General features: G+C 48.0%; 2 protein-coding genes across 4 annotated transcripts in view; one reads left to right on the top strand and one right to left on the bottom strand.

The window, feature by feature from the left end:
• DOCK11 (dedicator of cytokinesis 11) overlaps positions 1–22964 on the top strand; it is a 78435-nt gene that overhangs the window by 39219 nt on the left and 16252 nt on the right. For 2 of the 3 annotated variants that reach the window (XM_051630381.1, XM_051630380.1), the window contains exons 24-41: positions 201–319; positions 2435–2504; positions 2581–2706; positions 3253–3324; positions 3723–3869; positions 4587–4670; positions 5076–5187; positions 9286–9464; positions 10446–10562; positions 11746–11821; positions 12133–12236; positions 14238–14349; positions 14485–14551; positions 14861–14908; positions 15109–15186; positions 15415–15557; positions 16210–16325; positions 18383–18520. In XM_051630381.1, coding sequence (XP_051486341.1) covers positions 201–319; positions 2435–2504; positions 2581–2706; positions 3253–3324; positions 3723–3869; positions 4587–4670; positions 5076–5187; positions 9286–9464; positions 10446–10562; positions 11746–11821; positions 12133–12236; positions 14238–14349; positions 14485–14551; positions 14861–14908; positions 15109–15186; positions 15415–15557; positions 16210–16325; positions 18383–18520 — 1908 coding nt within the window. The remainder of the gene's footprint in view (positions 1–200; positions 320–2434; positions 2505–2580; positions 2707–3252; positions 3325–3722; positions 3870–4586; positions 4671–5075; positions 5188–9285; positions 9465–10445; positions 10563–11745; positions 11822–12132; positions 12237–14237; positions 14350–14484; positions 14552–14860; positions 14909–15108; positions 15187–15414; positions 15558–16209; positions 16326–18382; positions 18521–22964) is intronic. The other variant, XM_051630382.1, reaches the window with a different exon arrangement.
• Positions 10100–22964, bottom strand: part of RAP2C (RAP2C, member of RAS oncogene family) — a 144000-nt gene continuing 131135 nt past the window's right edge. The window contains exon 3 of the mRNA XM_051630388.1: positions 10100–10110. The gene's annotated coding sequence lies outside the window, so the exon portion shown is untranslated. The remainder of the gene's footprint in view (positions 10111–22964) is intronic.

Raw genomic sequence — 22964 nt, 5'->3', positions numbered from 1 at the left:
CTGGGATCTGTCGGCTGGAAGGCAGGCAGTAAGGCCCACCATGGGTCCAAGTCCTCTGGTCCCCTGGCAGGCTGAAGCCTGAATCCTGAAGCATTTGCTAAGGCCTGTCCTCTTGCCACAGAAATGTCTGTGGACTATAAATATTTAACATCTGCAAAATGTTGAACTAAAAGTGTCTGTGTTTTGAACATTTGTTTTAGTGTTTGCACGCCATGGAGGTCCAAGTAATGATTCAGTTTCTACCTGTAATTCTTATGCAACTATTTAGAGTCCTTACAAATGTGACCCAGGAAGATGAAGTAGCTGTCAACTGCACCATGTGAGTGTCTGGTAAACCATCCGGTTTTCTTCAGTTACAAATGCAAAGCCACAAACTACAGTGCAAGGCAGGGTGTGGTGTCTCAGTACAAGGTGCCAAGTGACAGCACTGCCTGTCCCCTGGGACACACCAGCTGCTGCCTTCTCTTGGCACATCTGGGTGGCGTGGGGCCCTTGTCCTGGGAGCTGCGTGGGGGAAAAGGTGGTAGTTTAAAGAGACTGATTTTGTTTTTCCAAAGAAAAAGTGCTTTGCTGGCAGGGGGTGGCTCAGGGAGCCGCGTAGTTGGGGTGTGAAAAGGAGCGCGCAGACCCCTCCCAGCAGGCGGCAGATGCGGTTTCCCGGCAGGAGCGCGACTCTGATCTCACCCCTGGGTCAGAAGTAGAGCTCAACCCCCCCGAACACACACACACACAGCCGGTGCTGGGTGCTGTGCTGCAGCTGCAGCCGCTCGGGGCGGGATGTGTCTGTGCAGCCGCGCAGCCCCGAGAGGGCAGCACCGGCCTGATCTGCTGCCCCCGCCGCCGTCCTGCTCTCTGCGGGGCCCGAAGGGAACGAAAGGTGCGAAACCACCTTGCCCGCCGAGCTCTGGCCGCCGCACCCCGTAACCCGTGGGCGCATTAAAACGTCCACCTTCCTGCCGGGGTTCTGCCTGGGCAGCGGTGCCAAGGGGCTGCTGGCTGCCGCTCCGGGGAGCTCTGCCCCTGCCTCCAGGAGCTGCCCTGCAGCCCTGCCCCAAAAGCGTCTCTCTCCCGTGAAAGCAGGGAGCGGAGGCTGAGCCCTCACCCCCCCAGGGATGCAGGGACGGGAGGTCCATTGCAGTCACAGCCCTGTGCCGTGTGGTGCAGGTCGTGGGGGCTTCTCCTGTGCAGAGCACTGTCCCCCACTCTGCTTGAATCACCAGAGGGCAGGGATAGGGAGACAAGTGACCCCATTTGCTGGGTGACCAGCTCCCACCTACACTTCCAGAGTTTTGCTTTTTCCAAAGCTTCACCTGATGCTTTCCAGTCTGTCAGTCGCTCTCTGTTTAATGACGACCGTTTTCTCATCCAGACCTTGAGAGTGGAATTTAAAACCCGCTTTATTTGATAAATGGTTTGTAAACTCCTCCCTGTGGTTTGGCCTGTGGGGTCTGTGACAACGGGCAATAGTTTGTTGTTCCCTCTGGCTGGGGCTGGAATGTAAATCCCCAGCGTTGGCTGAGGAAACCAGGCTCTTGCTGCCTTCGTCAGCTGCCTGGCGTGCTTCCAGAAGGCTGGCATGTTCCCCAGGGTCTGCCTGTCCTCAGTGAACCACGAGGCAGCAGCCCAAAAATAATACAGTGCATGTAGGAAGGAGCAAGGGAGGATAGGTATGATGTAAATTCAGTAAAAAAGAGCCTTCCAGAATTAATAAATTCAGGGGATACAGGAAGCATCAACAGAACAACCATCAAGATTAATTTTTTCCCCCTCATTTCTCAGCAGAGATTCTGTGGGGTTTTTGTGCTCATTTTGCAGACTTGGTGTAGTAGTATAGTTGATAATTGTCACTTGTATAATCATTAGGAAGGGCTCCCAGTGAGGACAGACTCAACACGTGATGAGCTGTGTGGGTGAATCTGCAGTGTGTGCAGGAGGGGCAAGTGGGCTTGCAGATACAACCTAAGAGAACTGGGTGCAGAGCAGATTAACTTAATATTTTTGTTTTCGCCTTATCTAACACCTGAGTGTTGTTCAGGTGCTTAATGCTCACTGCAGACTTTAATCCTGGAATGCACAAAGGCCGAAGGACAGGATACATTCCTTGAGGAGAAAGGCTCCACTTCAGCTCCTGGCACTGAGAGCCTTGAATGTTGAAGGCAGCTGGCCTGGGTGACACCTGGTCCTCCACCAGGGTGGAGAGAAGGCTTTGGCCACTTCAGCTCTGAGTGCTCTGTCAAGGGGCTGTTCTGTGGCCAGGATAGTGCAGCCACAGGAGCTGTGAGGGGTTCTAGCCTGCAAGTCCTGGATTTCTGCAAATCAGGTTGTGCCAGCAGCTTTGGGAGTTGAGCAGGATGGGACACAGGTGGTGACTTTCATGAGCTGGAGGAACTGGCCCTTGCGTTGCGTGCTGAACACAAACCACATTTCTCCTCAGGGTTCTTCTGCACATTGTGTCCAAGTGCCATGAAGAAGGTCTAGACCACTACTTACACTCCTTCATAAAGGTCAGTCACAACACACCACTCTGCAAAACTCCCCGCTGGGCCAGGCACACCACTGACACTGTTCCTCTTGCCTCAGTACGTCTTCCGAGCCGAGAAACCCAGTGTGACCCAGACAAAGATGACCCATGAAATCCTGGTCCTTTCCATGGCCACGATCTTGAAGCAGTCAGCAGATTTTCTAGCCATCAATAAGCTACTCAAGGTGAAGTATTGGCAGTACGTGGCTGCCAGGGTGGAAGGGAGGAAAAGGGGGTCTGATATAAAGCCCAGGACTTCCACCCATCCAGACCCACTGCAGGAGCAAAGATACCAGGGCAGCTCCTCACATACTCATCCTGGAGGTTCTCCTCTTAAGACAGAGGTGAATTCTTGCAGAGAACCTGCCTGTGTTAAAGCTCATGGCAGGACACACCAAAGGCCTTTTCGTTTTGCCAGTTTTATCTGTTTTCTTTAATCTGCACATAAGGGGTGACTCACTGGAGTCAGACTGAGTTTCTGCCTCTTTGGTCCTTTGCACCCCAAACTCTGCAGGGTGTGCTGGGGTGCATGGGGGGGGTTGGAGCTATTCCCACCCCAAGACTGGCAGGACTTCTCCAGGTAGCAAAGGCACCTGTGCCAAGCTAGCTGTGCAAGCACAGCTGTGCTTACATTTGAATGTGAGCTCTCCTTCCCACACTGCTGCTTCCCTACATGATCACACATGTTCACTCCTGCTGAGAAAAATAACAGTATTCTTTGTTCATTCCAGTACTCATGGTTTTTCTTTGAAGCACTGGCAAAGTCAATGGCAATGTACTTACTGGAAGAAAACAAAATCAAGGTAAACATTCATTTGTTTGATGCTGCATTACAGAGCTATCACAAACTCTCCTCTAGAAGTTTATCTGAAAGCCTATGTAAATCTTTATTTGAAAAAAAAAAAACAACAACCCAACCCTGACAAGCTGAACAGCTAGCCAGATCTTCCCTTTTTTTCCACTTTACTTTCCCTCTTCCCCTTTACACTCTCAATGGTAATTTAAAAATATGCCAGATCTCCTTATAGCTCCTGCAGCCTCCTTTTCTGTCACCAGCTACTGCAGCTCCAGCCAGTGCTTCGTGCCAATGTTTTATTAGGAAACCACACAGCCCAAATGCTCAAGTGAACTTGGGGCTGTGCTGGGCTGTCCCCAGCTGCTCGCTGGCAGCACCGAGTGTTCAACGTGCTTTTGGTTCCAGCTGCCCAGAGCCCAGCGGTTTCCCGACTCCTACCAGCACGCCCTGCATTCCCTGCTCCTTGCCATCATTCCTCACGTGACTATTCGCTACAACGAAATCCCTGAAGAGTCCAGGAATGTCAACTTTAGCTTGGCCAACTTCCTGAAGGTCAGCAGTTTCTTTCCTTTTCCCAGGCTATTATCAGGAAAAAAAACCAACAACCAACCAAGCCAGCACAAAACCAATCAGCCACAAGCAGCAAGCAAGTGGGTTTGTGCTCTAGCATCTCTCTGGTTTCTTCCATGATGAAAACTCGAGAGGGGATAAGGTTTTCTAGGATAAAAACTTTTGCTTTCCAAGAGAGACACTGTCATACTCGAGCACAAGAAGCTCCACCTCAACATGAGGAAGAACTTCTTTCCTGTGAGGGTTACAGAGCACTGGGACAGGCTGCCCAGAGAGGTTGTGGAGCCTCCTTCTCTGGAGGCTTTCAAGCCCTGTCTGGATGCCTTTCCGAGTGGTCTGCCCTAGTTTTGGTCCTGCTCTGGCAGGGGTTTGGACTCAAAGATCTTCAGAGGTCCCTTCCAGCCCCTACCACTCTGTGATTCTGTATGTTATCTAGGGGTTTCAGTGGTGCCTGGTAACTGTTCCAAACCTGAGAACGAATATGAACGCTCTCATTTTAAATATTGCTGTTGTCCACTGGAGATTTAAGTGAAGTAATCCAAATAATTTCAGATAAACAGGATCCAGTATGTTTTGGAGACTCAGGAGCAGCCTGGAAGCTCAAATCTGGCTGCTGGCAGAATGGTAGCATGGAGATGGTGTAAGATTATTGCATTTCATTGTAAGTGATTGGTCACGTGCTGCTGTTTTTTTCTCCAGCGTTGTTTGACCTTTATGGACAGAGGATTTGTTTTTAACTTGATAAATGATTACATTTCTGGATTCAGCCCAAAAGACCCGAAGGTAAGCAGTGTGTTTCTTGAAAGCTGCTTTGCAGTTGTACACGTCTACATCAGTCAAACCTCTGAGGTGATTATTTTATATGACTCTTGGAGGCCTTTTAGACACTGTTCTTGCAGAATCTTCTGGAGGCAGAGACCTCTGTGTGAGAGCTCTGTATGCAGTTATAGCTAAAGGGGAGATTAGTTAATGGCCTGGATAAAAAAGGTAAAGAAGCCCTGGGTGACAGCAGCAGTGTACTGACACTGAGGGGAAACGAGAAAAATTTGCCAATTATTACCAGATTTCACCAAATACTGTTTATTTGACCAATCCTTGTGCAACAAACACCTTGAGCTTGGAAGCAAATTAGTCAAACTGAAAGTTTAGTTTGTGTTTGTCTTTTTTTTTTTTTTTTCCTTCTCTCAGCTGCTGGTTGAATACAAGTTTGAATTTCTTCAGACCATTTGCAATCATGAGCACTACATTCCTCTGAACTTACCAATGACCTTTTTGAAACCCAAGCTGCAGAGAGTTCAAGGTATGTCCTTTCTTCAGGAGACTGGCTGGAGAGCTGTAATTTATTATTAGTCTTGATGGCTTCTGACCAGATGGAATTAGGTTTGCTGGCAAGGAAATGTTATGTCCTGGTTAGCCTGATTTATATTAACCTCAGGAAAAGCTGCTGTCCTGGTAGGTTTATGTCATTTTGCTCCAGAATGGTACAAAACCAGTCCTTGCAGTATCTCCTGTGCTTAAGTTTGCATGGGACTGACAATATCCAAAAGAAACTGCCCCTATTTCAGTAAATACACAAACTGTGCAAGTGTCATCCTTTGTTCCCAAGAGTTCAGCATCCCCTGAAGCAGGGTGTCCCATCTGCTGGTGCTGTGGAGAGACAGGAGAACAGACTGAATTCACTCCTCCACCACCAGCTCTCTTTGTGGCCACAAGAAGGTGATTTGAGTGACTTTCTGCTTTCATTTTGAACAGGAATATAGTGATGTGCAGGGTGTCCAAGCTAGTACCCAAGTCTGAGTTGAAAGCAGCCAGCAGAGCTTGAGGCCATGCCAGTCCTGAGCACATTCCAAGGGCCACAGGTACTGTGACACCACCAGGCTGCTGTCACTGTCACACCGTGTCCCCTTTGGTCCTACTGCTCAGTACAGGGCAGATGGGCTTTGCAAGGGGCTGCACTGAAGCACTGTGCAGGTGTGAAAGGCTGCAGCTCTGCTGCTGAGCCAGTGTGGACCACAGTGTGTCCAAAGAAGGGTATTGAAGCTGGTGATGGGTTTGGAGCAAATGTCTTATGAGGAGCAGCTGAGGGAGCTGGGGTTGTTTAGCCTAGAGAAAAGGAGGGTGAGGGGAGACCTTATCACTCTCTACTCAAAGGAGGTTGTAAAGAGGTGGGAGCTGATCTGTTCAATGAAGTTACAATTTATAGGATAAGAGGTAATGGCCTTAAGTTGTGCTAGGGGAGGTTTAGACTGGGTCTTAGGAAGAATTTCTTCACCAAAGGGGCTATCAGGCATTGGAATGGGCTGCCCAGGGCAGTGGTGGAGTCGCCATCCCTGAAGGAATTTTTAGAGTTACATAGAGATGATACTTAAGGATATGGTTTAGTTAAGGACTTGCCAGTGTTAGGTTGATGGTTGGACTTGGTGATCTTGAAGGTCTTTTCCAACCAAGGGAATTCTGTGGTCCCATGATTCTGAGCCCAGCAGCACACCTCGTTGGCTTCCCAAGATTGCTGTAGACATGGCCTCATTCTCTCTGGGTCCTGATTTCTCATCTGTGCTGAATAAATACAGCAAAAATTGCCAGGTTTGGGTGCTAATAGCTTGGCCAAGGTAATGACCAGAGAGGGAGGTTTAGGATTCCCCCATGTGAAAGCCCAGTGGATTTATGATGCTGTAATTTATTCTGATGGAGGCAAGACCATGTTTGGTTGTGCCTCAGGGTGCAGCCTTACAAATCCCTGTGTGGTTCCTTTACATCCAGGTGGCAGAAGCAGCAGAAAGTTTCTTTTCTTTTGGTATGTTTCTGACAGCTCAGAGCTTTCTGGACCAGCTACTAATCTCTTACACTTAGATCATTTTGGCTACTTACCTGACATAGTTTAACTAAGTGCACTGCTAAAAATGGCTGAGAAAGACAGAAACAAACCACAGTGCCTCCCCATTGCTTATTAGTGGCATGATAACTTAAAGATGCTCTTTCTTGGTTAACATTCACCTTTGCATTTGCAATGGTCAAACTGAAGAGCTGCAAGAGCATCTCATCTTTCCTCCTCTGTTTTACTGTGACTAGAACCTAGCAGCTGAGACTTTATTTTTTAAGTATATATTTTAAAGTAGTGGTAGCAATTGTTATTCTCCCCCATCTCTTGACAGCAGAGCAGCCTGTCCTCAGGTAGGAGAAGGGCCTTTGCAGTGATGCCTGTGCACTGCCTGCCATGGCAGAGATGTGTCCATTGCATCTCCATTGCAAACTTGTCTGTTTTTACAGACAGACTGACTCACGATAATCAAGGACAGTGGGCTGAAAGATGGGGAGGTATGACATAAACATAGCTGAGCAGATACCCCAGTGTGCCTCACCTCTTCATCAGCTTATGGGAATGAAGAGAGGGGGCATGCCCAGCTCCCTCTGGTCATTACTCCGTTTCTGGGAAAAGGAAGAGCAGCCCCCAGCAAGCTGGATAAGGAGGGTTTCCGTGGCAGAAGCTGGTGCAGATGAGCCTACAGGCAGAGCACATCCCTGTGACCACATCCTGTTGAGCTGGAGCGTTGCGTTGTGAAGCAGTTGCTCTGAAACGTGTCAACTACTAAGGCTGGTTCCTGCTCTGCATCCCTGCTGCCTCACCCAGGGAGTGTGTGTGTGTGTGTGCTCAGCTAGAGCAAGCCCCCGAGCCTGCCCCCACAACCAGCAGTACAGGATTGCACAAACATTGCAATCTGATGATAGCAAAGAGCCCAAGGGACTGACAGAAGCTGGGAGTTATGCAATAGCTTTACAAATAATGTTACAACATGACATACTGCCTTGATTCTCCAAGTGTTACTTATTCCTGTTTATTTTTACCATCTTTTTATTTGTCCCTCTTCTTTTTACACATGAATTAGATTTTTTTTCCTTTGCTGTGGAACGGTTCACTTCAGTAGGTAGGTCAATCTGGGATCACTGAATCCTCTAATGTCAAATATGCAGCTTCCAGTCAATTGACTTGCATCCCACTAATGAAATAACTATGATGTGTGACACACAGGCATTTGCTAACATGACTAACAGTGAAAGCTAGATAATGTTCCAGATTGCTCTCTCTTTCCTCTGAATCAAACTTTCACAAACCAGTAAATGCCACTTATGAATCAATGAACTTAAAAATACCTCTTGCAGCCACAGAGCTATTGGAACCCTTTGGCTGGGATTTTCACAGCTGTGTGTAAGCACCTTGTCTTACCACAGGAAAACTTTCACATCTTTGGGATTTCAAAAAAAACAACCACACAAGCCTGAGCTGAGCACACAGTATTTGTACCCTTTGGGGAAAGAAGGCACAGCTTCAGGGTTGTCCCTCTGGTAGGCTTAGTGCCAAACTGCAGCAGTCAAGTGCTGCTTGTTGTGGCTTTGATTAGGCTCATGGGTTGCCTGACAGAGATAACAGTGTCAGGGTGAGGTCATTCCTAGCAGCCCGAGTGCACATGCATCCTGCACTGAAATCTGTTTCTCTGACCTTTCTCTGCTTCATTATTGAGGCAAGTCAGTCAAATCTTGCCCTGCCCTTGTAGCAGCCACTCCTTTGATCACAGTGTGTAGCCCAAATCTAGGTGAGATTCAGGTTATCAGTTAAGTTAACCAAGGTGATTAGGTACTGAGCTGCCTTTCTGCTGGCAGTCAGTGCAGCTTTTAAAGGAGCTGTGCTCAGTATCTGCTGGTAGGAAGCTCTGGGACTCTCAGGTTTTGGCAAGCCCTGCCTCCCTCCTCCTTGCAGTGGGGCTGGAAGGTCTGGCTGTGTAACCCCAGGAGGATGCTGTAGCAGTGTCTTCCACCACATTCTTGTTTGCAGTCCTCATCCCAGCAGGAGTATTTGCCTTGTCTTTGCTCCCTGACCTGGCAAGAAGGAATGCAGATTTCATGGAGGATGTGGAAGAAGCTGCAGAGGTGACACTGCAGCTGGCAAAATACAGTCTTTACTGTCTGTTGCCAGCCTCACAGCTGCTCCATGGAGGTCAGCACCTCTGCTGCCTGGGGAGTCTGGGGATTTTCAGGGTAACCCCCAGCAGGAGCAAAGGAAGCAGCACCCAGGCAGTCAGTCTTTCCCTGTTTCATCCGGCTCTGACTTCACTCTTCAGAATGCTAAGCTTTGCAAAGCAACACACTGCAGAAATCCCTCCTTTAGCTGCTGCTGAAACAGTGAGGGCTGAAATTCATGGTTAGCCTGAACTGGAAAATGCCACGTTCTTTGGTATGCATTAACTCAGTGGTGGAGAAAAACATACTTGGTTCAGGGTTTATTTAAAAGATCAGAGTGCTGAGAGAGTGTGATGAACTGTGTTCTAGGGGTGTTTTGGTTTACCTGACCATTATGTCTTACTCTGAACAGTTCCCTTAACCATTCCCTTGCTGTTTCTTGCAGATGTCAATCTTGAGTACAATCTAACTGATGAGTATTGCCGGCATCATTTCCTGGTGGGGATGCTGCTCAGAGAAGCCTCAGTTGCCTTGCAGGACAACTATGATATCAGATACACTGCCATCTCAGTCTTAAAAAATCTCTTGATAAAGCATGCCTTTGACAACAGATACCAGCACAAGGTCAGGCATATTTTGTTGGCTTTTGTACATAATGTGCTTGAATCTACGAAAAAACACGTCAGAGTTTTAGATCTTGCATGGTGGACTAAGGGTATTCTCTTTACTTTTTTGGGAACTGTTGGAAGTAACTTTTGGCATTACAGAAATTATCTAGGAACACAGACAGTCCAGTCAGCTAACTGCAGTGCTTTCATTCATGCTGAGTATTTAGATAAGAAAGGCCTGAGCCATTGTTAGCCAAGAGGCTGTTCAACAGAATTAAGCAATGTCAATGTTCTTCTGGTCTTGGGCTTAAGTCAATATCCTGCATTAATACACTCTAATTAGGAAACACTGATCTCTATTACAAGTCAGCTGCATGTTTTGCTAATTAGAGAACCAGAGGGGAGGATCTGTGCATTCTCATGAGATGCTGGATTTCCACTGGGGAAAAGCTTGCTTGGGTCAGAGGCTCAGCAATGCTGAAGCAGCCTGGAGATGGGCTTCTTTGCTTTCTTGGTGCTACTCCCTGCTGACCCATATGTCCTTGGAAGTGTCCAGCTACCTCTGCAGACACTACCTGTCCTTGCTCTAGCCTGAAAACATGCCTTTGTTTAGAGTTTAGCTCCTGGAATCGCTCCTAGAGTTGTGCATTCCTGAGTTTTATCTGGGAACGTGGATAGCCTCTTAGGCATGAAGAGTGGGAGAAGTGTCACCCAAATGTGATTGGGGCTCTGGCACAAATGGACCCAGAGCCAGCTCCTTTGCTCTCCCTTCTCTCTTAGGAAGGGTTCTACAGCAGGTGGGGTTGCTTTTCACTGCAGTGAGGAGACCTGCACAGCCTGGAAACAAAACTGCAGCCCATGGTATTGGCAAGACTTGGTATTTCAGGAGAGATTTCCCAGCTCTCTGCCAAGGCTGGGTCAGATGCAGCAGTTTCCCTTTTTTGCTACATTGAAAGCCTGGGCTCTTACCTCCATTTTTCTCCCTGTGTGTCTTCAGAACCAGCAGGCAAAGATAGCCCAGCTCTACCTGCCACTCTTTGGGCTGCTGCTGGAGAACCTGCAGCGTGTGGCCAGCCGGGAGGCCCTCTACTCCTGCTCTGCTGCCTCCAGCCCCGTGAGTAAAGCTCAGCCGTGCCCCTTTGTCCCCTTCCTCAGATCATGCAGTCCCAACCCCCCTGCATGGGCAGGGACACCTCCCACCAGCCCACGTTGCTCCAAGCCCCATCCAACCTGCCCTTCAACACTGCCAGGGATGGGGCAGCCACAGCTTCCCTGGGCAACCTGGGCCGGGGTCTCACCACCCTCACAGGGAAGAACTTCCTCCTAATGTCTGACCTAAATCTCTCCTCTTCCAGTTCTGAACTAGAGTTTCTGGTTCATTTTATAATTTTTCCCCCTTACTTAAGTTAAAATGATACATCAGACAGCACAAAGATAATGGTGTCAAGCAACTTACAGTTCCCTCCATGCTCTAAGGAAAACTCTACAGAAGAGACTAGATGGTTTCTCTGATTCACCACATTTTGTTCCTGGATGAATGGCTTTTCTGAGGTCATTTTTCTCCAGTGCAAGGAGAGATGTGCTGCTCTGGAGCACATCTCTGAAGGCTGACCTCCAGAGCACTGTGCAAAGCTACTAGCATGAAGAAAAAAATATAATCTTTAACAAAATATAGCTACAAACAGAATGGATAGGAAAAGGGAGAGGATAAGTGTTTTTCTTCTCCCCATGGCTCCATAATGTGCTTGTTTGTTTTAATTTGGCCTTTCCTGTGACTTCCTTCTGTCTGTAGCACTGGGTGCACTGTCTCTGCCCTGTTGCTTGCCCTCATTTCATGTGTTTCTCTGTGGCATGTCCAGTGCCATGAGGTGAGGAAAGTCCCTCCAAGTGCAATGAGTTGCAACAGAGCTCAGCCTCAAACTCCAGCAGCTGTTTTGGGGAGTTGCCCATCTCCCTGAGGGCCATGTCACATTCCCAGGCAGACCAGAATTTCCTCCTTCTTTAGGGCACAACAACAACAACAGAAAGACATTTCCAAAAATTCAAAATTTCAACTCAAATGTTGAAAAATAAAGGGAAAAAACTGCTATGACTTACTTTAATATATTCCCTTATTCATTGGACTCCTCCCCAGATTATTTGCCTCCCTGTTATGGAAGTAAGGAAATAGGCTTATTTTCATTTGCATTTTAAAAGCTGCTCTGATTTGCTTTTTTAAATTTAATTATTCTTTTCTCTAAGAGAATAGGTGCTATCTTCTATTTGTCACACAAAAAACCCTCATACTGCTTTTACAGGCATCCCGGGATGATTTCATGTGCAGCTTTGCATCCCCCTCAAATAGATCCAGCCTCATTGCAGACAAAGATCCAGGTATATCCATTTTTCTGAACTTTATCTTTCCCGTGTTTTTTTGAATGTAACTACTACCACTCCCAAAAACCCAAACCCCAGAACCCAAAACCAGGGATAACTGTTTGCAAAGGGCCTCTTGGGGCTCTGACGCATTTCCCTGGACATGGTGTCACCCTGTCCTTTCCAGATTAATCAGCTTTTGACATGTGGCTTTGACAAGCCCTGTCTGTGCTGCCCCAGTTGCATCCTCCACTCCCTTTCCATGATGCTCTGGGGGATGCTGGTGCAAAGGGGTTAATTGTGGGGTTTGTTGTTTTTTTCCTTTTCAGCCTGTGGAGCAGCACTTCCCAACGGCCACGCGATAAAGCGAGAGGACTCAAAAGGATCCCTGAACTCAGAGGGGACAACCAGTTCCCCAGATCAGAGTGAAAATGTAACGTGTGCCTGGGGTTAGAAAGGAGGGTGCTCCTTGCATCACCCTGTGGGCTGTGTAAGATAAGGGGGAGGGAAATGGAGTTCCACCTGGTAACGCTCTCAAAAAACAGCTTATAAGTATCTCTGTTTGGAAGCAAACAGATTTGTGTTTAACAGAGGAGGCCAGACTCAGGGGTCTGGTATGCTTTTCCTCTTCAAACATCTCTGAGCCAAAAACATAACTGTTGACAAATTACTTACCAAAATCAAAAGGCAAAATCCGTGGGAAAAATCTCAGCTGCTCCCAATGTGCATTTATCCATATGCAGGTGTGCTCCCCATTGTGGGATGGGTCTGAGCCCAACCAGTACATGTTGCTGGGAGCTGGGTTCTTACACATGACTGGGAGGCAAAGCACCATCGTGTGGGATTGCCAGTGACTACTGACTTAAGAGATGACACATTTGCAGGAAAATCAGCACAGGCTTCATAACCACAGCTCCAAACTTGAAGAAACTGACCTCAGTCACACCACAGAGCTCTGGCCCCAGTATCCATATATTTAACCAGGGTGTACTCCCCTTGCTGGCAGATTGCACACATGGAAATGAGGGATTTGTGCAAACCAGCCCTTGGTTTTCCTCAAGGTGCTTTCCAGATGTCTTGGGTTGACGTGACTCATTAATTTGTCTTTAAAAACTCTGGCCCTTATAACAGGTAAGGCAAAGATTGTCTGGGCTCCTGCTGGCTGTGTCCTGACATGCTTAGCAGAGGTGGGGCCTTTCAAGCTCTCCCACATGAATCACAAAGCTGCAAGACCAACTATACCCAAACACTTGACTGTCAAAGTGTTCCTGTTCAGCAGAGCACTGAGCATGTTCTTCAGCCTTGCTGGCAGCACTACCTGGCAGGGCTGGCAGAAAGCTGAGCGTGCAGCTCAGCTCTTCCCCCCAGCTGGGCAGCCTCCGCTGTGTCCTTGAAGGTGTGTTTTTCAGAGTCTTTGAAAACAGCTTTGCTGTTAGGGAATGCAACCTCCACAGATCCATTTAAAACCAAGGCCACACTGCAGAGCACAGCTTTAACACTGCCCTGCAGAGGCAGACACTGCTTCTTGCCTGTTCCTCTCGACTGAATTGGGTGCTGACTTGATAATTCGGCCTGGTCAGCAGCAAAGTTCAGGCTATAGCACTGCCTCTCCTGCTCTACACTGAATACTTAAGCATGTTTTATGATGACTCACATCCACAGCCTCTCCCAGAATAAACAACAAATAAGATATGTGGCTCTTTCTCCAAACATGTGAGGCACAGCTTTAAGAGAAGTGTCCTGCTTGGAGCTTAATTATATCCATTTGTCTGAGGATACAGCCAGGGTGAGCACAGAGAATGCAAAAAAAAAAAATTGGTAAAGCTTTAAAAGTCCTGTTTCCCACCACACAGTGCCCAAGCCTCTCCCACACAGATAGATTCACCAGCAGGATTTCACTTAGCTTTGCTTAAGTCACTAAGTAGGTGGAAAAACAAGAGATGGTTTAAAAAATCGGGGTGGGGGGGAAAAGGTGGAAATTTCCTGCTTTTTAATAATTGACATTTGGTTTAAAAGTGTGTATCTGTAACGGGAAGTTAGACTCTTGCTTTAAACTGTGGAAGCTAATTAACTGTTTTGTTTGAGAAGAACTGGCTTTAAAAATATCAGGGAGCTTAGACCTGGCAGAGAGCAGGGGAAGTGAAAGCAGGGCTGCTGTGGGTGTTGCTGGATAAGCCATCATTCCCTGCCCAGCTTTTTTTCTGGGCAGAGAAGCATCTGGGTTTCCAGACTGCATGGGTAGCAGCAACCCTGAAGGGATGAGATGTCTCCAAAACACGTCACCAACGATGCTGTGGGGGTGCAGATGCAGGGGGACAGGAGGAATGCTGGCAGATCTGGTATGTGCTGGACTTGCTGTGCCCGCGCTGCCTGGTGACCAGCCCTGTGTCCCCTGTGGCTGCTGACCCCTGTGTCACATCCCATGTCCCGTTAGATCCGCAGAAGCTCCACGAGGAGCAGCATGTCACAGTGCAGCCGCCTGGACCACTTCGAGATCCGGACGCTCCTGATGTGCTACCTCTACATCGTGAAGATGATCTCTGAAGGTTGGTGGCTCCTGCTCACAGCAGGGCAGGCAGAAAGATGAGACCATCACTGGTGGTTTCCATCTGTAAGGACCTCCTTTTATTATTATTGTTATTATTTTTATTTTAGTGCACTGTTTTTTTTGTTTCTTTCAGATACACTTCTAGCTTACTGGAACAAATTCTCACCCCAAGAGCTGATCAATGTCCTCGTGCTTCTGGAGTGAGTATCACAAGGCTGCAGTTCCAACATGTGCACCTTTATGCAGCCAGCGTTGGCCAAGAAGAAGACAGAAGTGCAGTGTGCCTCACAGGGTGCAGCCCTAGAGGGGTCTGGCCAGGGTGTAATGAAATGCTTTTCCTCCATCTGAGGAGAAACAGGCATATATTGAGGGAGAAAGGTGAGGTGGGGGTGCCCTGAGCTCAGTCCAGGCTGTGCAGAGGGTGTCCCCCCGCAGGGCCGATTCTAACTGTTCTGGTCACTCCTGATCTGCAGGATCTCTAACAGATACGTGTTTTATTTTCTTTCTAGAGTGTGTTTGTTTCACTTCAGATATGTGGGGAAGAGAAATATTGCCAGGTACTGTATTCTTCCACCCATGGCCGTGCTGGGGGGCTGCCCCTGTGCTCCCTGCAGGGAGGGGAGCCTGCAGTGCACCCTGGCAGGCGGGAAGCCTGTGGGACAGGACTCGAGAATCCTGTGGGACAGGACTCTGCTCAGCACCACCCCGCAGGCAGAGTCCCCTCGTCCTAGCACCCAGCCCCTTCCCTCCCCTCCAGCTCCTGCATGAGACCCCCAGGCCCTGGCGCTCCTGGCTGCCCACCCAGGTTGGCAGTGTCCCCCGCAGGCGGCTGCAGGTGAGACAGAGGCACGGCTGCGTCCCTGCTCCATGAGCTCTAGGGCCAGCTGACTCAGGCAAGGCCAGGGTAGCCGGCTCAGTCCTGCTGGGATTGTCTGGGATAACCCAGAGGAGCGCGCTGGAGGGAGGCCAGGTCTCCGTGCTGGTGTGATGCTGGAGTGGTGTGATGCTGGAGCGGTGCGACCGCTGCTGCTGGTCCGAGCGCGCGGTCTCGGCTTCCCTGCAGGGTGCACGATGCCTGGTTGGCCAAGCACACGGCAGCTGGCAGGAAGTCCCAGACCATGCCAGCGCTCCGCAGCAGAGCCGGGGGGATGCAGGTGCGGCTCCAGCACCTGGGCAGCTTGGAGACCTCCTTCACACTCAACCACAGTACGTACAGCAGGGCCGGGTGGGACCGTGGGGTATGAGCCTGTTGAAAACTGCACGCAGCTGTTCTCCTCTGGCTGCTTGTTGCTTCAGGGTGCTCAAGCTACACAGAATCACAGTGGTGGCTACTCCTCCCTGCCGCGTTCCTAGATTGGTGGGGGTGACATTTAAGCCAACCACTTACAAAAAAATCACACCTTGGACTTAGGACTTGCATGGCTTTTATCTCTCAGCTATCTTGGCTCAGCTCCTTGGCTGAGTGTGTGCAGGTGATGCCTTGGTTTGGGTGAGCAGGACAGGCAGGAGAGCTGCAGAGGCTTGGGCCTGGATCTGCTGTCAGCTTCTCCTTGTGGGTGAGTTTTGCCTCATGGAAGCATGTTGCCATTTCTCCTCTGTGAATGCAAGTTGGGCACCTCGTTCGCTGTCTGGCTTTAAAGACAGTTTAAGGGGAAAGGGTGACATTGGTTTTCTGGGTTGGCATCAAGCTGAGGCAGCTGATCTGAATGGTGCTGGCAAATGCAACATCTTGCTGTTCTTGCCTCATCTTCCAAACCCGATGAACTGTAAGGGGACAACTTTACCTTATCAGCTTTGAGATCTTGTGGCAGCTGGAGTGTTGAACACTGTTTCCTCCTGATTTGCTTTCCATCTGCAGATGCAGGCACCTCAGAAGCAGATATTGTGCACCAAGCGTTACTGGAAGGCAATATTGCCACCGAAGTGTGCCTGACAGTCCTGGACACCATCTCTTTTTTCACTCAGAGTTTCAAGGTCAGCATTGAAATCAAAAGCGTTGTAGAACAGTGGGCTGAATTTTCTGTATGCCAGTTGATTTTCGTGACCTATCCTCCTAGAGTGGCAGATTATGGAAGGTTCAAATCAGCTGCAGCTTGTTTATTTTCCAAAATGCTGAGAGTTTCACAGTGTCTCAGAGTAATGATGCACTTGTGCAATCTTGCAATTTCTTCAAAACTGCAAGACCAGAGGAAATTACATGGACATTACACCATGAGTGTAGACACTGCAAAAATAGAATAAGAGGAAATTAACATCATATAGAAAGGAGGGACTAGAGGAAAGGGAAATGAAGGTCTAGCATTCTTAGAACAGTCTCTGTTTTCTACCATAAACTGCCTAAAAGTGAGGCCCAGATATCTTTGAATCACTGTAAGAGTGTCTGTGAGGTTGAGGCTTTCCAGCTGTGGTTGCCAGCTTAGGTAGGACCAGTAGCACTGGTGGAAGTCTTCTCCTCCATGTAGTGATTCATGCTTCCAGCAGTCATTGCCATCTCCAAGAATCAAAGCCTCTGTGGTGAAGAGAACCTCAGGCTGGGAACAAAATACTGAAATACTGTTCCAGAAAACCCTCTTCCTTGAATTGTGGTTGGAGGAATTCCTCTCATAGCAATGCATGTTGCACAATGTCACAAATACAGCTCTGGGTTTAAGAGTAGCATAATGAAGATTGCCTTTTTAGATGCATTGAGCAACGTGAGGAGAAGGCCAGCATAGCCTCGGCTTCATAAAACCTTCTGCTTTGGGAAAGGGATGGACTAGATGATCTCCAGAGGTCCCTTGCAACCCCTGCCATTCTGTGATTCTGTGATATCCTTTGCCCTTTTTTGCAGCAGATCAAAAAAGCCATCCCGGTGCATATGTTAAATTACTCCTTAATTGTTTTACAACAACAGAAGGACTTGGATGCAAGAGTTAGAACTTGCTTGACTTTCTCAGTTGCCTCTTTTTTAATATGGCTGAACCACAGAACAATGTGATTGTCAAACCACAAGATAGACTGGATTCCCTTCCGCTTTAATGGGCTTCTGCTTTGCTTTATGGTCACAAAAGTGGGCTCTGAAATGCACTGAAAGTGCTGAGCATGTTCTTACTGAGAGAGTTATAGAAGTTCACTTAAAAAGTGTGGATCCTCACCTTACCCTGCTGCGAGATGTGCAGAACTCTGACACCAAAATGTATGGGGGCCTACAGGAAAGCTAAGAAGGGACTTTTTACAAGGACATGAAGTGATAGGACAAGGGGTAATGGCTTTAAACTGGAAGAGGGGAGATTTAGGTTAGACATGAGGAAGAAATTATTTAGTGTGAGGATGATGAGACACTGGAACAGGCTGCCCAGGAAGGTTGTAGATGCCCCCTCCCTGGACGACCAGGTTGGATGGGGCTTGGAGCAACCTGGTCTAGTAGGAGGTGTCCCTGCCCATGCAGGGGGGCTGGAACTAGATGATTTTTTAAGGCCCCTTCCCCCAAACTGTTCTGTGATTCTATGATATTAATCCTCTCCAAGTAATTCCATTTTACCATCTCTATGCAGGGAAGGGGGAAAAGGGTGATGGGATCCCAGGAGGTGCAAACTGACAAGGGGAGTGTGCTGACTTAGTACAGCTATGAATTTGTCCAGTGAAAAGATCTGATAGTCTTTTTTTCTCTCTCTCTCTTTTTTGTGTTGCAAGTAAAACATCTCAGACATATAAAAAGGAATGGAAAAACAGTGTGATGGTTATGTTGGTAATGGCCTGTTTTATTTAAAATAACTCCAGACAACCAGTAATACAGATTATTGAATTAGGTTTTGGAATTAGTGATGCAAAAGTAATAAAATACTTTTGTTTTATTCTCTGCTTGTTTTATTCTTCTGACCAGCTAGTGTAAGTTTATACAAGTTGTCACATTTATTGGTTATATTTTTACTGAAGGCCCGGTTCCTTGTTTGGCTTAATAATTTATGTCATCAATTATGCCAACTTGTCTCTGTGATTTCCAGCTTCAGGCTCAACGTTTCTGCAAAATAAATTCTCTCATTGCTTTCCAGACCCAGCTTCTAAACAACGATGGCCACAATCCACTCATGAAGAAGGTTTTTGATATTCATCTGGCATTTCTCAAAAACGGGCAGTCAGAAGCAGCTCTTAAGCATGTGTTTGCCTCTCTGAGAGCTTTCATTAGCAAGGTGAGTAACACACGACTCCAAAGCTTCAGGAGAACCTGTGTAGGTGCGACAGAAGAAATCAGATCTAGATCCAACCCCCTGCATGGGCAGGGACACCTCCCACTGGACCAGGTTGCTCCAAGCCCCATCCAACCTGCCCTTCAACACTGCCAGGGATGGGGCTTCCACAACAGAAGGAGAAATTATGAGGAATTCCTTCACTTGCCTTGGAACAAACCTGCTGTTAGAGATTACTGCCTGTTCAACCAAGAGCTGGTGCCTCTTGAATCTTTGCCCCAAATGGTCACTATGGCTGACAGTGCTATTGCTTGAATGATACTTGTACTGACACGCTGCTCCTTTCCCACTGCATTTGAAAGAGGGTAGCACTTGCTGAACCTCTTTCTACTCTTTTCTGAGCCCTGCTACACAATGAGGCTGTTTAATCCCCCAGCTCAAGCAACATCCAAGCCTCAGCTCATGACAGAGGAGCAGTGACTGATGCTATTGCTGACATAATCCCTTCATGCTTGTCAAAACCTGCTGCTTCTCAGAAGTACATTTTCCAGACCGGATGTACATGCAAACTCCACTCCTTCCAAGCTGCACAGTTATCATGAATTCAAAATTAATTAAAACCTCTCAAATCGCTTGAATGCAATGAATGAGGTAAATCCATGTGGCATGAGATTGCAGCCAGCCAGGGCACAGTATGAGAATGATGTGCAGCAAAGGGTTCATGCCAGAGAAGGTCTGGCACTAGTTACCAAGCAAAGTTTGATTAGAGAAGGAGGCTGCTGAGCTGTTTTTCAAAGGTGGAAAAAGTCTGTGCTATGTACATTTTACTGTAACCCCACAGCAAAGCTGAGAGCTAGTATGAGTGTGTCTAGGGCTGGATTTTAGAATCATAGAATGGTTTGAGTTTGGAAGGGACCTCAAAGACCATCAGGTTCCAACCTCCCTGCCACGAGCAGGGACACCTCCCACCAGACCAGGCTGCACAAGCCTCATCCAACCTGCCCTTGAACACCACCAGGGGTGGGGATTCCAGAGCCTTCCATGGGCAACCTATTCCAGCACCTTCCTACTCTCGTGGTGAAGAACTTCTTCCTGATGTCCAACCTAAATCTCCCCTCTTTCAGTTTAAAACCGTTAAACTTTGGTTTGTTTAATTTTGGTTTGTTTTAAGCAAGGACATGAGAAGCAGAAAATGCAGGAGTCTTGCTGACTACCTGCCTGGCTCCAGACAGTGTGCTCTCCCATGAGATGTTTTTCCATGGGGCTTCTTAAAGCCTGTGAGGTTGGCATCTGTCATTGGCAGGAACCACTCGGTTTTTCTACAGGCTCAAATATATATTTATTGCTCTACCTTGCTTTTGAGTTTTCTGCTTGCTTGTCATCTGCTTAGCCTTGAGATCCATCCTGCTGCAAATCTGCACACACCCCACTAAGACACAGGCTCTCTGTGTGTCTCTGCCACTTACTAGTCAAAAGTTTGTTCAGCCAGAAATATTTCCTTTGTGCCTGTAGCAAATAAGAGACTGTCCTTGCCTCCCTGGCAGATTTTCTGTGGTTGCTTAAATGTGAAGCCAAACCTGTTCATATTGATCTCCCCATCAGCCTCCAAAACCTGGAGCTCTTCAGGGGTCCCACACTTGTTTTCCAAAATGCAGATTACAGCAACATGGGCTGTCTTCTTGGCTGCTGAGAGAATGGGCAGTGGGGTCATTTTCTTGGAGTTATTCCAGCTCAAATCCACACCAAATTTGGCATAATGGGTCTTCAAAGATAGGAAAGATTGATTTCAGTTGGTTTCTCATATTTCCCCTATGACAGGACCCAGTGTTGCTTCTGTTACAGCAAGATATGGGCCCAGCAGATGGTATCTATAAGGAAGTGGGTTTTTTGCCAACTCCATAACCACATTAGTCCCAAACTTCCTTTTAAGTCCTCTGAAGGGCTTTTTAAAGGCCAAAAGTGACAATAAAATAAAATATTTGGGAGGAGGAGGGGCACTGCTTCTCATGACAAGTGCAAGAATGGCATGTTTTCCTGCAAATTTCTTTTGAAATATGAAAGCTGCACTGCTTTCTTTTGGGTTGCATCTCATTGTTTGCTATAAATCAGTGTTAACTTCAAGAAAACCAAAAACAGGTTATGTCTTTGACACAGCTGGAATGGACAATCTGACATTTTTATGGTCTTGTATAGCTAATAATTTGAATGAATAGAATCCTATCTAGGGTCACAGCAAATGGTTGTTGGATGGGAATAAACTCCTGAGATTTATTCTGCATCCCCAAATCTCTGCACTAAATCTGGTTACTTGATAGGCAAAAGACTTAAAAAAACCCAATAAAAAAAAAAAAAAAAAACAAAAAAAAGAAGAAAGAAATGTCACAAGAAAGCAAAGAACAAACAAGTTCTGTAATTGTTTGCATGTTAGATTTTGGTTTTAGTATTAATCCTGCTTGTATGCATGTGTGCTGGCAAGTTGGGAAGCAAACTGCCTCTTTTACCAGTTGGAAAGAAGCAGCATAAGCTAGACTGCTCTGGTTTTTATACTTTGGGTTTTCTTAACAACTAAATCCTTCTTTTCAGAGTATCACTTACAGATAAATTCATATGTACATGCTTGGGAATGATGTTGTAATGAAAGGTTATGAAGGAAAACATGCACAGAGGAGGGGGCTGAGGTAATTTACCCTGCATCTAAAGAGCAGCTCAGACACGTGGATGTGAAAATGATGGAAACCACCTGCAGCTGCCCACTCCATGCCTGCCTGTTCCTTGGTGTGTTAGCACCAGCTGGGCATGTTAGAGGCATCACAAATCCCAGGCCTTGAAGGACTGGAGCAGCAGAACCTTGCTTCTTTCTTGCAACAGCTGATTTAGGAAGCTTTTCCCTGTCAGGAATTTCCCCTGCCCGTGTCAAGCTGTGCTTTCCCTCCCCATTATTGCTCTCAGGATGCAGCATTGTTACAGCTTCCCATGCAGTTGTGAAGGGCACCTGGCATGTCCTGCTTGCTGGTGGGGCTCCCCTCATGTCCCTTTTGTTCTGAGAACTCTCTGGAAACTGCTTGCTGCATTGACTCCTGCTCTGGCCCTTAGAGCTGGATCAGAAATGCGCTCTTCCAGCACCCACAGAGTCATTGCCACACGTGCTGGTTTGCATCTCTTCCCAGTTTGTGTTCTCTTGCCAGCTGGAGTTCACTACCCCAAACCTGGCACCAGGAGCTATTGCCTTTGCTTAGACTTGGTCTCCAGAAAGCAGCTGTCTGGAGACATGGGTTCCCTGTATACAGGGCACGGGTTCTTCTCCCAGAACTGATGCAGTGTGGAGGGGAGCAAACGGGGAGGGATCTTGGGTTTCTTCCACAGCAGATTCTCAGGTTAAGTTTTTTTCCCTAGGACTAGGTTGGAAATGTCTGAAAAGCCTCTGCAGGCAAGGAGGGGTCCCTGCTGAGAGCATGTTCCAGCCATATCTCTTGTGTGCTGCCTGTGCATGCCCAGTCACACATCACTGTGGCCAACTCTGGGCTAATCCCAGCTCCGAGCATGACCCTATCTCGTTATGGCAGAAGGATGGTATTGCAACAGGAGCAGCCACTTAGTAACTCCTTTCCCGAGCACACACGTGATCCTCTTGGCCCCGTGTTATCATGATGTTTATTTGCTTCTTTTCTTTCTCCAATTTTTTTTTTTCTTTCCAAGAAGATTGTTGGCCAGAGGTAGTGAACACCATGTGTCTGGTCAGCGTCTTCATTCTGCCTTGTCCTCTCTGTTGCTCTGTGTGATCCCAACAGTGTAGTCTTGCTAGCCACAGCTCCTGGATCCCTATTTTGAGATCCTTTCCCTTTTTGAGACCCTTTTCACCAGCATGCCATGGTGGTGGCCACAGCAGTACCCAGGAGCTTTTCTGAATCATATACACTTACTGAAAGGAGTAGAGGGCCGTGGTTACAGCTCCAGGCTCCAACGTGGGGGAGGCAAGTGAATACTCTTGCAGTATTTATTGTCGTGTCCCGTGGGGAGAAGGTAGTGGGGCCCATAGAAGTGGCTCGTGGAGGAGCATTATGTCCTGAACGAACTGGGCACATCTCCCCTCAGAAGACACAAGAAGTGTGGTTGCCTCTGCTGCCGGGAAGTTCCCTGGGGCTGGTTCCCAGCTGTGGCTGAGGGAGCAGAGGGTCCTTAGGCCCAGGACTGGCACAGGGGCCCCCTGCTTTTTCCAGGAGGTGTTGGCATCACCCCTCTCCAGCCAGGTCCCTTTGGCCGCTGCGGAGGCGTCTTCGTGCCAACACAAACCCCTCTCCTGCTTCTGCTTCCCCGTGCCCGGCGGCGGCAGGAACCTGCGCGCAGCGCTCCCTCCTCACCAGCCACCGCGGGGACAGACAGACAGACAGGCAGCCTGGGGTCCCATCTCCAGCCAGCCCTGACTGCAGGGCACTGCTTCCAGGGCAGG

Source organism: Apus apus, chromosome 12 (assembly GCF_020740795.1).
Source record: "Apus apus isolate bApuApu2 chromosome 12, bApuApu2.pri.cur, whole genome shotgun sequence".
Taxonomy (NCBI): Eukaryota; Metazoa; Chordata; class Aves; order Apodiformes; family Apodidae; genus Apus; species Apus apus.
The sequence above is the reverse complement of the archived record's forward strand: the minus strand, read 5'-3'. Positions and strand labels throughout refer to the sequence as shown.